The sequence below is a fragment of the Euleptes europaea genome, chromosome 10, assembly GCF_029931775.1.
Source record: "Euleptes europaea isolate rEulEur1 chromosome 10, rEulEur1.hap1, whole genome shotgun sequence".
Lineage (NCBI taxonomy): Eukaryota > Metazoa > Chordata > Lepidosauria > Squamata > Sphaerodactylidae > Euleptes > Euleptes europaea.
This window is the reverse complement of record NC_079321.1, coordinates 19,084,496-19,098,985: the sequence shown is the minus strand read 5'-3', so window position 1 is coordinate 19,098,985 and position 14,490 is coordinate 19,084,496. Positions and strand designations below refer to the sequence as shown.

The following is a 14,490-nucleotide window of genomic DNA, read 5'->3' as shown; positions in this document are numbered from 1 at the left end:
ATATTTTCAGGCCTCCCAAGCAGGTGGACTGGGGAGAGTACCCCTGACGAAGCTAACCATCCTTTCTATGTATTATTGGCATTCTGAAAGGCATAAAGATTCTTCACTATTTGTATGTCAGGGCTCAGGTGTAGAACAGAAAGCTGCACATTTGTAGAGGGGCAGAGCTGCCAAATTTCATGGCCACTTTACAATTGGCAAAAGAGCCAATTTACATAACCATGTCCAGAACACTGTTCTATGAGACAAACACTGACAGAGTAACCACGACGGTTTCTATTACAGCATAGAAGTGACAGGTTTGCCTTTACGTGGTTACCCAGCTAATGCAGAACAAGGATCTCTGAGTTTAGAAAGATTTCTTGCAGTGCGTAGAAAAGAACAGATTAATTCTAAATTCAATTATCAAGGCAGGGGTTTTTTCTGCGCCAACTCTGTAACCTATCTCCAAGAAGCTTCCCTTCTCTACCCTAAGAGGCACAGATGGCCTCAGGCTGCCTACTGGAACTGCCAGGATTTGGATGAACAAGTTTATATTTACCCTCGAGTGACAATCCTGCCAGATACAATAGTCACAAACTCACCCGTACAACTACTTCCTGAGCACTCTTTGCCACAACTTGAGTTAATGTGCTGGTGACAAATCAAAGAGCTGGGTAGTTCTTTCTAGAAGGCTGTCCATTCTAAATGCGGATCAAGTCTGAAATCTTGCTTTTGAAATTAATTAACGATGGCACCAGAGGAAGAAATTAGGTTGATGTCTCAACTGAAGCATTCTTTACTCTGTAAGGAAGTTTACTTGCAGAGAGCAAGCACAAGTCTCTTATTTGAGATAAGAATCAGTGGTAGACAGTTTCTGGGCCAGAGTTCCTGTCCATAATTTTCTTCAGTTTGCTTCATGAATACTTTAATTTCCCAGCCAACAGATCATTAAAAAAAAAAACAATTTGCTAACTGTCAACACCACTGCTCCTGACTATAATGACTGTAAAACTTCGGATGATTTAAAAAAAATTGCTTCAGGAAGCAAACCGTATATTCCAGATCCAAGGGTATGTTTGAAAGGCACACGAAACAGCAACCGCACTAAAGCTCAGTAGGTCTGAAAATGGCCGGTGCTTGGAGGGGAGACCCCATGGAAACCCTGTGTGTGTTAGGTACCATCAAGTCGCTTCTGACTCCTGGCGACCCTATGAATCAATGTCCTCCAAAATGCCCTATTCTTAACAGCCTTGCTCAGATCTTGCAAACTGAGGGCCGTGGCTTCCTTTATTGAGTCAATCCATCTCTTATTGGGTCTTCCTCTTTTCCTGCTCCCCTCAACTTTTCCTAGCATGATTGTCTTTTCCAGTGACTCTGGTCTTCTCATAACGAAGTACTATAGCCTCAGTTTAGTCATGTTAGCTTCTAGGGTCAGTTCCAGCTTGATTTGATCTATAAGCCACTGGTTTGTTTTTTTGGCAGTCCACGATATCTGTTAACACTCTCCTCCAACACCATATTTCAAAGGAATCTACTTTCTTCCTAACAGCTATGGAAAGTGATAGACACTTTCTGGGCCAGAATTCCTGTCCATAATTTTCTTCAGTTTGTTTCACGAATACTTTAATTTCCCAACCAACAGATCATTAAAAAAACAATTTTGTGACTGTCAACACCACTGCTCCTGACTACAATGACTGTAAAACTTCGGATGATAAAAAAAAATTGCTTCAGGAAGCAAACCGTATATTCCAGATCCAAGGGTACGTTTGAAAGGTACACGAAACAGCAACTGCACTGAAGCTCAGTAGGTCTGAAAATGGCCTGTGCTTGGAGGGGAGACCCCCATGGAAGCCCTACACCCCTCCCCCCATTATGGAACCCAACATGGCAAAACACAGGTTATAAATGAAATAAATACTGCTTCCTAGTCAGTTTATTTCAACACTATAAACCAACAGCTACTGCAGGAGTTTTTTTTTTTTTTTTAAAGGGCAGGTTACCTCCTCTGCACCCCTTCAGAAGACCCAGCCTTCTCCATTTTCTTTTCTAAAAGCCTTCAACTTCAATATATTGACTTAAGGTCAACCATACGCTTCTCCCCTCCCCCAAGAAAACGGAGCCTTGACTACTTACCGTGAGGGCACCTTCTCTTCTGAGGCAAAGGGCATCTTGTAGCTGTGGGTTGTTGTCACGCCATATCCAGGAGGCAGGACCAAATCTAAATATCCTGTCGCCCCTAGAGGGACAGCAGCCCCTGGAACTCAGTCACAGGCTTGCCTAGTTCTTAGACAGGAATAAACCAGGTATAACAGGACAAACTGTAATATCAATCAACGAAACAGGAAGGAACTTTCCTATTATTTAACTGACAGGTATTAAGACCATAACTAAGGTCTAAAACTGACTGTTTTCCTGAACGAGTGGTCCATAGTATGTAGAAAACTTCACCCGGGTGGGCAAGATGCCCTTCGCCTCAGAAGAGAAGGAGCCCTCACGGTAAGTAGTCAAGGCTCCGTTCTCCTCTGAGGCTCGGGCATCTTGTAGCTGTGGGACCTAAAAGAGCTCCCATCAGGGTGGGTTACATGCTCTCTCCCACTACATGCTGCAGCACTCTGCGACCGAATGCTGCTTGCGCAGACGACCACGTACTGATCTTGTAATGCTTGACAAAGGTTGAGATGTTGGACCATGTGGCCGCCCCACAAATCTCTTCAACTGGGGATTGCTTGTCAAAAACTGCAGTTGTCGAAGCGCTGCGGAGCGAATGGGCCGTGATACCCTGTGGGACAGGCACCCTGGAGGCTTTGTAGGCCTCTGCTATGGTGTTCTTTATGCCATAACTAATGGATGCCGTCGACATTCTAAGCCCCTGTTAGGGTTAGCAATGTTAATAAATAGGTAGTCCGTTTTTCTCAAATCCGCTGTTCTACTGATGAAAATCCGCAAGGCCCTACGCAGATCCAAAGAGTGCCACGCTCACTCCGTTGGGCAAGAAGGTTTCGGGCAGAATGAAGGAAATGTCCTGAGCCCGATGAAGAGGCGAGTTAACTTTCGGAACGAAGGTGGGGTCTGGTCTTAAGACCACCTTGTCCTTGTGGAACATACAGAGTCCCTGACGAATGGAAAGAGCTCGCAACTCCAAAACGCGTCGTGCCGAAGTGATGGCCACCAGGAATAGAACCTTCATTCTAAGCAGTTTCAGAGGAACTGTTCGAAGGGGCTCGAAGGGTTCCTTTGTTAGGGCCTTGAGCACGATGTTAAGATCCCATGTTGGGAAACGGTGAACGACAGGGGGACGAACCTGAGAGATTCCCTTCAGAAAAGAGATGATGTGTCGATGTTCTGAGATCGCCGCTCCCTCTAGCAAAGGGATCACGGTGGCTATTGCCGCAACCTGATGACGCAGGGTAGAGGATGATAGGTTTTGCCGAACTCCTTCCTGCAGAAAAGCCAAGATGTTGCAGAGTCCTGGCTGTAAAGGGTCGAATTTCTTTCAGCGTGCCCACCTTACGAATGCCTTCCAAGAAGCAGAGTATATTTGACGTGTCACGGGTCTGCGCGCCTCCAGTATGGTGTTCACCACCTCCTTTGAGTACCCCAGTTTGACGAGGCTCATCCTTTCATGTGCCAGACGGTCAAACAAAACCACTGGGGGTTAGGATGGACTAATGGCCCCTGACGAAGGATCCCCCATTCTGACGGAATCCGCCATGGCTCCTGAATTGCCAGTTGACGTAGTGCGGCAAACCATGGTCTGCAAGGCCAAAAAGGAACTACTAGGAGGACCTCTGCCCTCTCCACTTGAATCTTGTGGATGACTTTTGGTAGAATCGGGAGGGGTGGGAAGGCATATAGTAAAGTCTTCGGCCAAGGATTGAGAAGGGCGTCTACTTTCTCGGCCCTTGGGTGGAAGTATCTCGAGTAAAATCTTGGCAGTTTGGAGTTGTCTGATGAGGCGAACAGATCGACCTCTGGAAGACCAAATCTTTGAGTAATGAGATGAAAGGAGTCTTGATCTAAGGACCACTCCCCTTCGTCCACCCACTGCCGACTCAGCCAGTCGGCTTCCACGTTGAGGGCGCCCTTTATATGTTCCACCCTTAGGGACAGGACCCTGACCTGAGCCCAACTGAATATCCTGATTGCCTCTTGATGCAACGCCGTCGATCTTGTGCCCTCCTGTTTGTTCAGGTGGGCCTTGGTTGTTGCATTGTCCGTCCTGACAAGGACATGATGATCGCGTAGATCCGACGAGAAGAAAAGAAGTGCCAGTCGCACGGCTCTTAATTCGAGTAGGCTGATGTGCTGTGTCATCTCCTGTGAGGACCATCGACCCTGGGCGATCTGACCATTGAGGGTGGCCCCCCCAACCCTCCAAGCTGGCGTCTGTGTATAGCTGAAGCGGATCCTCGTGCAAATACTGGGTCGCTTTGCTCAGGATGTCTCTGTTCGCCCACCAACGTATGCTCTTGCGAACCCTGAGAGGTAAGGTAATCGTCTTGTCTCTTTTCCTTCCTATGTCCCTTGTGGGCGAAGGAGCCATTGCAGCGGTCTGGAGTGGAACCTGGACCAGGGTACCACTGCTATGCAAGAGATCATATGTCCCAGTAGTTTTGCCAATGACATTAACCTGGCTCGCTTGGCTCTGGCAGTCAATGAGGCCAGGATGGAAATCTTCTCTATTCGCTCCTGGGTCAGAGATATCGTATTTGTCCGTGAATCTATATGGACCCCCAGATGTACTATTGTTTGTGAGGGAATAAGGGAGCTCTTCTCGAAGTTCACCAGATACCCATGTGCCTGCAGCGTTTGAAGCATTTTTGGTGGTATGAGCCCTGGACTGATCCCTGGATTGAGCACAGATCAGAATGTCGTCCAGGTACGAGTGTACCTGGATGGACTCCTGTCTGAGGATGGCGATCACTGTCACCAGGGTCTTTGTAAATACCCAGGGGGCAGAAGCTAACCCGAAGGGGAGGGCCCTGAACTGATAATGGTCTTGACCATGAGTAAAACGAAGGAACCTCCTGTGGGAATGGTGGATAGGGATGTGGAGGTAAGCCTCTGTCAAATCCACTGCCGTCATGAAGGTCTGGGGCTGGAGGGACTCTACAATAGATCTTAGTGTTTCCATACAAAAGTGCTTGCGCTTCATCCTCCTGTTTATGTACTTTAAATTGAGGATGGCCCTCCAGTCCCCATTTTTCTTCGGGACAGTGAAGAAGATGGAGTAAACTCCCAGTCCCCTTTCCGGTGAGGGAACCTTCTCCACGGCTTTGATATGTAATAGATGGTGGATGGCCCTGATGGTTCTGGCCCTTTTCCCTTCCTTTAGGGGGATGGGGGATGAAAGGAAACGGTCCCGAGGACGGGAAGAGAACTCCAGGAAGTATCCCTGAGATATTATTTAGGATACCCATGAGTCCGGTTTGGAACTGGCCCATGTGAGACTGAATGCCTGAAGTCTCCCCCCCACTCCCAACAGGGTGGCGTCACTGGGAGTTGTTGTTCTTAGGGAACTTATCCCCTTTGTCGGGTCTGGATGACCCATCTCTGGAATTTCCCTCCTCTCCGAAAGGATCTATTAGGGTTCCAGGAACTTTTTCTGTAATCCGGTCGGTATCTGGGAGACACTTTGGAGGAGCGAAAGGAAGGATAGGAAGAGGCTCTAGACTCCTTCCTCAGTTGCCTTGGGAGCACATGCTTCTTGTCCCTGGTCTCAATCAATATGCCATCTTTCCTCCAAAAAGGCATCCCTCCTTAATGGGATAGCCCATGAGGATGGTTTCAGATCTAAAGTCGGCTGGCCAGGCCCTGAGCCATAATGCCCTTCGAATGGAGGTGGTGGAAGCTATGGACCTGGCTGTAAAAGACATTGTGTAAAAGACAGGGAGGCATCCGCCATAAGTGTGATGGCGCTCAATACTCTTTCCAGCCCTCCTACCAACCGGTGGTTATCTGCTGGTACCAACTGGATGAGTTTCTTGACCCATAAATACGACACCCTTGCGAAGATGGACGTGGTGGCGCTGGCCTGGATGGCCAGTGCCGAAGCTTCGTGGGCTTTCCTTGCCAGGTGGTCTGTCTTCCTGTCCAACTGGTCACGGATGGACGCCACTCCATCCTCAGGTATCAAACCAGGCGCCTGAAGGTCTGCCACTGGGGCATCTACTAAGTGGACCTTCAGCATCTGCATAGCATGGGGCGCCATGCTGTAATGTTTCTTTACATGGGCTGGCACTTGTTTATTGGAGGATGGGTTGTCCCATTCATCCGTTAGGGCCCTGATGAAGAACTCTAGAAAAGGAACCAGGTTGCTCTGGGCCCTTTTCCTAGGGAAGCACTCTTTTACTCCCTGTTTAAACTTAGTTTTGGGCTCCTCAGAGGATTGCAACTCCTCATTAAGGTCTAGGGCCAGCATAGCCTTGGATAACAGACCCTGAAAATCCTCCCCCGAGAATAACCTAGGCTGTTGATCGTCAGGGCGGGGAGTCTCCTCGTCTGAATCGAACTCCCCTTCCTCGCATTCTTCCCCCTCAGACTTCTGATCCGAAGAAAGGGAGTCCTGATGGCTGGAGGAGAGAGATCTAGTTTGAGAGGCTCCTTGTGCTTGAGCCTTCATAGAAGCCTTAGTTGGCCATGAGCCGGAGGCTTCCCCTTTAGAGGGACCCCCAGAATTAGTAGCACTCCCCTCCTCCCCCAATGTCTGGGACTGGGAGGTGGAAGGAGATCCCACAGTATTCCCCCAGAGGAACTGAGGCAATCGCATCTGATACGCCTGAAAGGCTTGCCATTGCCTCTGCAAGGCGATATTCACTATATCGTTAGCCTGCTCGGCCGTTAAAACCCGCCCTGCCAACATTCCTAGTGTGGGAAAGGGGTTGGCAAAAAACTGAGCGGCCACCACCTGCTCCGTCGGAATAAAGCGGCCCCCTGCAGGATCTAAGGAAAAGGCGGGGGGATTTGGCGCGAACTGTAGCGCTGCTCGTTCCGCGAAGGGGGGGTACGTTACCACCTCCCGTCGGGATTCCGTCCCTAGCCTCGGGATCCAGGGTCGCGGGCAAGGCTGTGTCCATTGGTTTGGCTCTCGAATAGATAACGGGTCCCTTCCAGCTGGCTTTCGGCCCCGTGGTAGTTTTGCCGGCGCCGCGCCTCCTCCGCTTGGCGCCAGAGAGGCTTGTCGCGGCTTTCCGTGTCTTTTTTAGCTTCGGCTGAGTGGCGGTCTCTCGGGCGCTCTGCTGTTCACCGGCAATCTGTTCTGCCACCAAGGGTCCGCTCTTGTGGCCCTTAGACGGACCGCTGTCCTCCTGGGCGAATTGGACCAGCCCCACTGTGTAATCCTCCTTGGAGAGGAGGTCATCCTCTTTCCTCAAAATGGCGTCCGCCATATTCCGATCCTCTTCCCCAATCCCCCGGGGGACTAAAGGGAAGGGACAGACACCGGGGAGATTGGGACGGGTAGGAGGGAAACGGTTAAAGTGGATACAGGGAAGAAACGAAGGGAAAGAACAAACAGAACTCTATCCTACTCCTAAACTAATTGGAGCTGTGGAAATCACTGCTCTCCCGTTAGGCAGGACTAAAAGACTGAGTTCCAGGGGCTGCTGTCCCGCTAGGGGTGACAGGATATTTAGATTTAGTCCTGCCTCCTGGATATGGCGTGACAACAACCCACAGATACAAGATGCCCGAGCCTCAGAGGAGAACAATTTTAAAATGGTTTTAAAAGCCAAGAACTTTACAGTCATTTATCTTGGCAATTAGCAATTATTTCTACAGGGGCTCCCTAAAAATTCTACCACAGCAGTGAACACAGAGCGTTTAAGTTTTCTGCTGGTTTGCTGGGCACTTTTTGTATAATGAGCAGTTCAATAGTTTTTGTTGTTTGATTACTCCCTCAACATCTCAGCCACATATGTTAATCGCCTCCACTGAAAAGCACGTGTGATTTGACACTGGTTGATATGGAAGGTTCATGGATCTGTGACAGCGCATTTACACATGCAAGTCATCACTTGATGCTTACCAACAATTGAATGATAGCTAGCGTGGTGTAGTGGTGAGTGTGTTAGACTTCTGAGAGGCCCAGGTTTCTGGTGGACCCTTGGCCCAGTAACACCCATAACACCTCACCTACCTCACAGGGTTGTTGTGAGGATACAATGAATAAGATAGGCTGCTTTGGGTCCCCATGGAGAAGGCAGGGTATACATGAAGTAAATACAATAAGCAGATATGCGGTGATTAGGCCAAGACAAATTTCTTGCTTTGAAAGAGCTATGATTTCAGATAGCTATGAACTCCATAACAGTAAAGCTCTTTTTATAATTGGTGCTTTAAAAAGCAGCACGTGGCTGTGGTAAAGCAGTGTGAAATCCTGCATTACTGTGAACAAAACGCTAGGCTAAATTCTATGCTTGAATGTTCCATTTCTCATCAATTGAAATAAATACCTTGTAGAAGAGCTAAGAAACCTGATGATATGGACATTTCTAACGTTATTTATTCTGGTCCACAAGTGCTCATGCCTAGAACATTCTATTCATTGGCACGTACCATTTAGTTGTTTTTATCTTCAGCATTTATTCTGTCACATTTCCAAACGTTACAATTTTGGGGGGGTTTAGTTTCCCATTAAACGTAAGTAGTGAATCAGAACAAAATTAGGGCTCAGTGTATTGTACAGCTTATTTCTAGAGAACTGACAATAAAGTTAAAGCAGATTTTAGAAACCAAGGCCCCAGAGGCAAGGTGGTGTCATGGCATTTTTTTAAAAAAATCAAGCAAAGTTAAGAAAGCACCACAAGCTGAGGGTGCTTGGGAATTGTAATTTTCTTCAGAGGCTATTAAAAAAACAAACGCTACAGCTGCCAGGTGACCAGATTTCCTAAGCTTTTGGACAGAGATAAAAAAAGAAAGCAATAGGCTGCTGGAAACTACAGTCTGCCTTGGAAAATGCTATGGGATAGCAAAATGTAGAACACAGGCTTTTAATGTTTTATATGCATCGGATACTCAACACAGCACTTGTCTTGGCACTTCTGGCAAAATGGCTTCCATGCTACAGCTGCTGCCTCTCTCTCACTCTCCCCTAAGACTTCAATTAAGTATACAACTTATCTTTTCTGCCTGCATTAACCATCCAGCCATTCTGACTACGGATATAAGAACTGTTGCAGTCCTGCCACACAGTTCAGTTACACAACAGAAGGTTTTCATGCATCTTACCATTTTTTTAATATATTCTATGAAGACGTGCTTCCATTTTCCCAGGCAGAATTTATAAATAGACAGTTCTACTCTGAACAGATACATAAAATTTTTGAATGCTTTTCAGAGAGAGATTACATAAATTCTGGTGTGTGTGGGGGGGCGGGGGGAGAGAAATTCTCTCTCCCTCAACACAACCAGTACTTGGATAATCTGATGAAATGCTTGGCAATAGGTTCGAGACAAATAGTATTTATTTGCACAATGCATAATTAACTTATGGAACTCACTGACACAAGATAGTACCTCTTGCCAAGTTGAGCTTATATCATATTACCTCAATCAGCTTGTTGGCATGTTCGCGGAAAACTTGTGCATACTCCTTGACTTCTTTCTCATTCCCATTCTTGGCAGCTTCAATCAAAACTAGAAGTGGTACATTTGTTTCCAGAAAGGAATCTGAAACATGGTCCATAACAGCTTTGCGGAGCTAAGAAAGGATAATAATTTTAAATCTCGTTGAGACAAGCAGCCAATTTCCATCCCTGCATAGTTAAATCGTGGAACCCCAGGATGTGGTGATGGCCGCCAATCTGGAAGGCTTTAAGAGGGGAGCAGACATGTTCATGGAGGAAAGGGCTATTCACGGCTACTGGTCAAAATGAATACTAGTCATGATGCATATCTATTCTCTCTAGTATCAGAGGAGAATACAAGGAGCCCCGTGGCACAGAGTGTAAGCTGCAGTCAAAAGCTGTGCTCACGATCTGAGTTCTATCCCAACAGAAGTCGGTTTCATGTAGCCAGCTCAAGGTTGACTCAGCCTTCCACCCTTCCGAGGTTGGTAAAATGAGTACCCAGCTTGCTGGGGGTAAAGTGCAGGTGACTGGGGAAGGCACTGGCAAACCACGCCGTAAACACAGTCTGCCTAGTAAACGTCGGGATGTGACGTCACCCCATGGGTCAGTAATGACCCGGTGCTTGCACAGGGGACTACCTTTACCTTTTATCAGAGGAGCATACCTATTATATTAGGTAATGTAGAACACAGGAATGATGCTGTTGCAGTCATTTTGTTTGTGGGCTTCCTAGAGGCACCTGGTTGGCCACTGTGTGAACAGACTGCTGGACATCATGGACCTTGGTCTGATCCAGCATGGCTTTCCTTATGTTCTTACATGTTAATAATAACCAGCCTTTTACTCTGCCAACTTTCCATCTCCACCAGCCTTTGTCTCGCTTCCTCCACCCTCCCCCAAGCAGCTGGCACTGCCGGATGGTAACAATTTGGAAGACACTCCCCTCAAATCAACACCACTGTACACGCTTCCGCCTCAGCCTCAAAAGTTCATTTAATGGAGATGGATTACAAATCCAGTTTTAAACGCCTGTCTCTCTGATATGGCCTCTTTTCACAAATAGGGGTCATTGCAGGGACACCATCCTTGCAAGCGGTAGTTTGGTAAAGTTCCTGATGGGGGATGGGAAAGCTCCTCAAATTCCCATCCTCAGGTAAGCTGAATCAGGTCACTGCCCCTCCCAGGCCTCTGAGACACACACCCCTCCCAGTCTTGCTTGACCAAGTTCTAGCCTGTTCCAGGCATTTTGCTTTCAGCTGCAACTGGCAGAACTACAGAGGCTAGTGGAACAGAACAGGAGAAATGAAACTCTATGTAGCGTAACTGTGTGCACTAGCATTTTATACATATTTAATACTATACCTGTCTACGCAGATCTCTTGTCTTTTTTGTCATTTTGTCTATGGCAGAATTTAAAGCATCGCTTCTTTCCTTGCGTCCAGCCTAGAAAATTAGATAAAAGAAAACTTACGTGAAATAATTTTTATGCTGCTTTTTCCACTCAGCCTCCAACACTGACCGACAATTTACCAACAATCATGGTATACTGTGCTTGCTGCAACAGCTTTGATCTCTGTACACATCGGCTATCATCTTCTACTTCAGGGACATCTCCACATGCACAACAGGCCACTACTGGAATCAGTAGGGAATGTAGTGTACGCAGGGGCCAAGAGTATGCACCACTAAGCAGCCGCTATCTGTAGCACGTGCTCTTGTCATAGTCTCAAACTTGTACCACGTATACTCATTTGGGCCCAACTTGGTTGGTAAGAAGCAACATTTTTAGAAGGCTGCACTGTGTTCCCCAAAATTCTCACAGCTTTCTTGTGCTTACGTTGTTATAAATACAGGAGTGACAGAGGAGGTATACAATAGCCTGAAGGAACAGTGATAAGGCACATATTTCTCTCTCCCCCTATGAAATCCATAGAAGAATGCAACACAAAGAGGTGGTGTGGCTATATATATAAACGAATTAACAGATTTAGAAAATGTAATGGGAAGTTAGGCGTAGTATTGTTATAGATAGAAATGCAAACCCGGCATTTGTAGTCCCTCCCCCCCCCCCGCCAAAAAATCACTCTGCTGAACCCAAGACACAAAAAAATTGGGATGCTTTATAACCCACACAGAATCTACAAGAGATCAGGCAACCTTTTATTTTTAGTTTTTTTTAAAAAAAAATCCTGCCTTTACCACAAGGGACCCAAAGTGGCTTACAACAAACTTAGCATACAAATTACATTAAGCATGACACAGTCAACATTACCAAAACCAACACTAACATATCAATACGCCCCATGATAAAAAGCTCACTACAGACAAATCATTCATCAAGAGAAAGAACCTTCATATCAACAAAATTCTCCACAAAATTGCTTTACATTTCTTTCTAAAAGCCATTTTTATTTTTTGCTGTAAAAGCCAGCTGACTTATGGCAACCCCATAGGGTTTTTAAAGCAAGAGACCTTCAGAGGTAGTCTCCTCTGAAGGGAGGACGGATTGGGGCTCAGTGGTAGAATCTCTGCTTGCCATGCAGAAGGTCCCAGGCTCAATCCCCAGCATCTCCAGTTAAAGGGACTAGGCAAGTAGATGATGTGAAAGACCTCTGCCTGAGAACCTGGAGAGCCGCTGCCGGTCTGAGTAGACAATACTGACTTTGATGGACCAAAGGTCTGATTCAGTATAAGGCAGCTTCATGTGGTTTGCCACTGCCTGCCTCCGCATCACGCCCCTGGTATTCCTTGGAGGTCTTCCATCCAAATACTAGCCAGGGTCAGGGCTGAGAGTGTGTGCCTGGTCCAAGGTCACCCAGCAAGTTTCCATGGCAGAGTGGGGATTCGAACCTGGGCTTCCCAGGTCCAAGTCTGACACTTTAACCACTACACCACACTGGCTCCAAAGGCCAATAATGGCAACAACTAATAAAAGTAATCTCCTACTTCTCTTCTGGATCAACAGCTGGTTCACACAGGAACGGCGAGCCTAGGAATAAATTGACAAGTTGCTAACAGCCGTGTTTATCCAGAAGCAAAATACAAAAAGCCAACACAATCCATGGGAAACCTTTATCAGAAACAACCGACAACATGCAACAGCGTGCAAGATTTTGAAAAGCTCCCCAGAACTCTTCATCAGGCCAGATGACAACAAGAAGCCTTAAGATCAGGCCCTAAAACACCTGCCTCCATTCCCCCTCCTTTAAAAAAAATCCAGATACATGGAAATGTTTTGGAGAACTCAATAGCTTGCACACTGTTTTGTACTTTGGCTGATCTAATGAAAGTTATTGCATAGTTTTTGTGTTTGGATTTTTCCTTGAACCAAAGCAACTACCTGTGATCGCAGAATTATACTTACTGTTCTTAACGCTGAATTTGTGCCTCATTCACTCAGCATATTGGGCATAACTGATCCATCTGTATAAGAAGCTCAAACCTCCACAAGCTCAGCTACCCGACCCGCAGTATATGGGGGCACTGCTTCATTGTCACAGGCATATTTTTAAAACTATACTGTACATTAATGAAATTTAACTGGTTCACAGGATGTTCTTGATGAGTGGATAATTTCAGGAAGTAAAAGGTACAGCCTCTATAATGTGGAAAACAGATTCCCATCCCCAGGTTAAGTCTTCACCAGCCAGAAGGTGGAACCACAACGATACCAACAGCCTTACAGCTACATTTGAGAGAGACCACTCTGAAGTAACAGGGCATGGCTGACACTGCCATAAATCCTAACATACCGATAAGTGCAACAGACAGACTTGAAGATTTCAGTGAGTTTTTCTGGGTTGTTAAACCCTGTTCAGATCTTGTCAGCATATATTTTTATCCTGATGTATGTTATTTGCAGTTGCAATGAATTACGCTGAGAGAAATGAGGAGAGCCCAGATAGAAACAACTACTTTTCTACCAAACTACTGTTTGAATTCTGTGTCATTCTTCCTCAAGCCTTTGAATTTCTGTGATAATTCTCTTCTTGATCCCTAACAATCTGGCTTTTGATCTTCTCACTCTGTTGAAGCTGTTTTCTACCCAGATTTCAGATTCTCTGTGTTAAGATTTCAAAGCCTTTGATACCTTCATGGTGGTCCCTTTTCTCTGAGTTCTGAGGCTTTTGTTTTTGTCTTGGTTCCAGATTTATTATTTTTGTGCCTCCAACACTCTCCTCTTACCTTTTCTACTCAGTTGACATTGCTCAAGATTCGGTCTTGCCCTCAACTTCTCTGCATTATGCATTCATTGTCTGTGTAACTTATTCCTTTGGCTGTCAACAATATTTCTAGGCTGATGACCTTCAGCTTAGCTGTTCTTTGCTTGATCTCATTCATTTTAACTTTTCTGATGCTCTGTTTCTTCCTGGATGGCTACTCGGCCAGCTGATACTGAACCTGAACTCTCCTGATCGATGCCATTCATTCTTTTCCAGTTTATCCTTATATACTTCTGAAGCTTTCTTAAGATCAGAACACTGGTGTTTGATTCTTCCCCACATATTCACTTATTTACTAATCTTGCCAATTAAGTCTATAAAGTGACCCCTCCTTTTGATGGAAAAGTTGTTATTCGCTAATCATTTCTTGCACTGACTGTGGGAGCATAATCTCAATTTGAATAATATAGCATGGGTAGAAGTAAAATTCGAGGGGGGTCCACTGGGGAAACTGACTTCTTTCCCCTCCCTTTAACTAGCTCTTCTTCACAGACTTTGTGTAGACATGCAAGGTTCTGCACTTACACTGTTATAACTTAACCTGGTGATACCGGGTGAAGCGGGTCGCACCCTTAAGTCTTCTGGGAGAAGACAGAAGCCTCCAAGTGAAAACGACACAAATTAATCAATAAAATGCCTCTCTAGCACCAAATGGAGTACAACACAATTATATCCAACTAGATCATCAAGTCCAGTTCGTGATCACCTTATCA

The 14,490-nt window shown here is 46.1% G+C and overlaps 1 protein-coding gene across 1 annotated transcript in view; it reads right to left on the bottom strand.

Moving 5' to 3' along the window:
* Window positions 1–14,490, bottom strand: part of CTNNA1 (catenin alpha 1) — a 92,146-nt gene that overhangs the window by 29,522 nt on the left and 48,134 nt on the right. The window contains exons 8-9 of the mRNA XM_056856050.1: window positions 10,917–10,997; window positions 9,533–9,685 (exon numbers count right to left, since the gene is read on the bottom strand). Of these exons, the coding sequence (XP_056712028.1) occupies window positions 9,533–9,685; window positions 10,917–10,997 (234 nt within the window). The remainder of the gene's footprint in view (window positions 1–9,532; window positions 9,686–10,916; window positions 10,998–14,490) is intronic.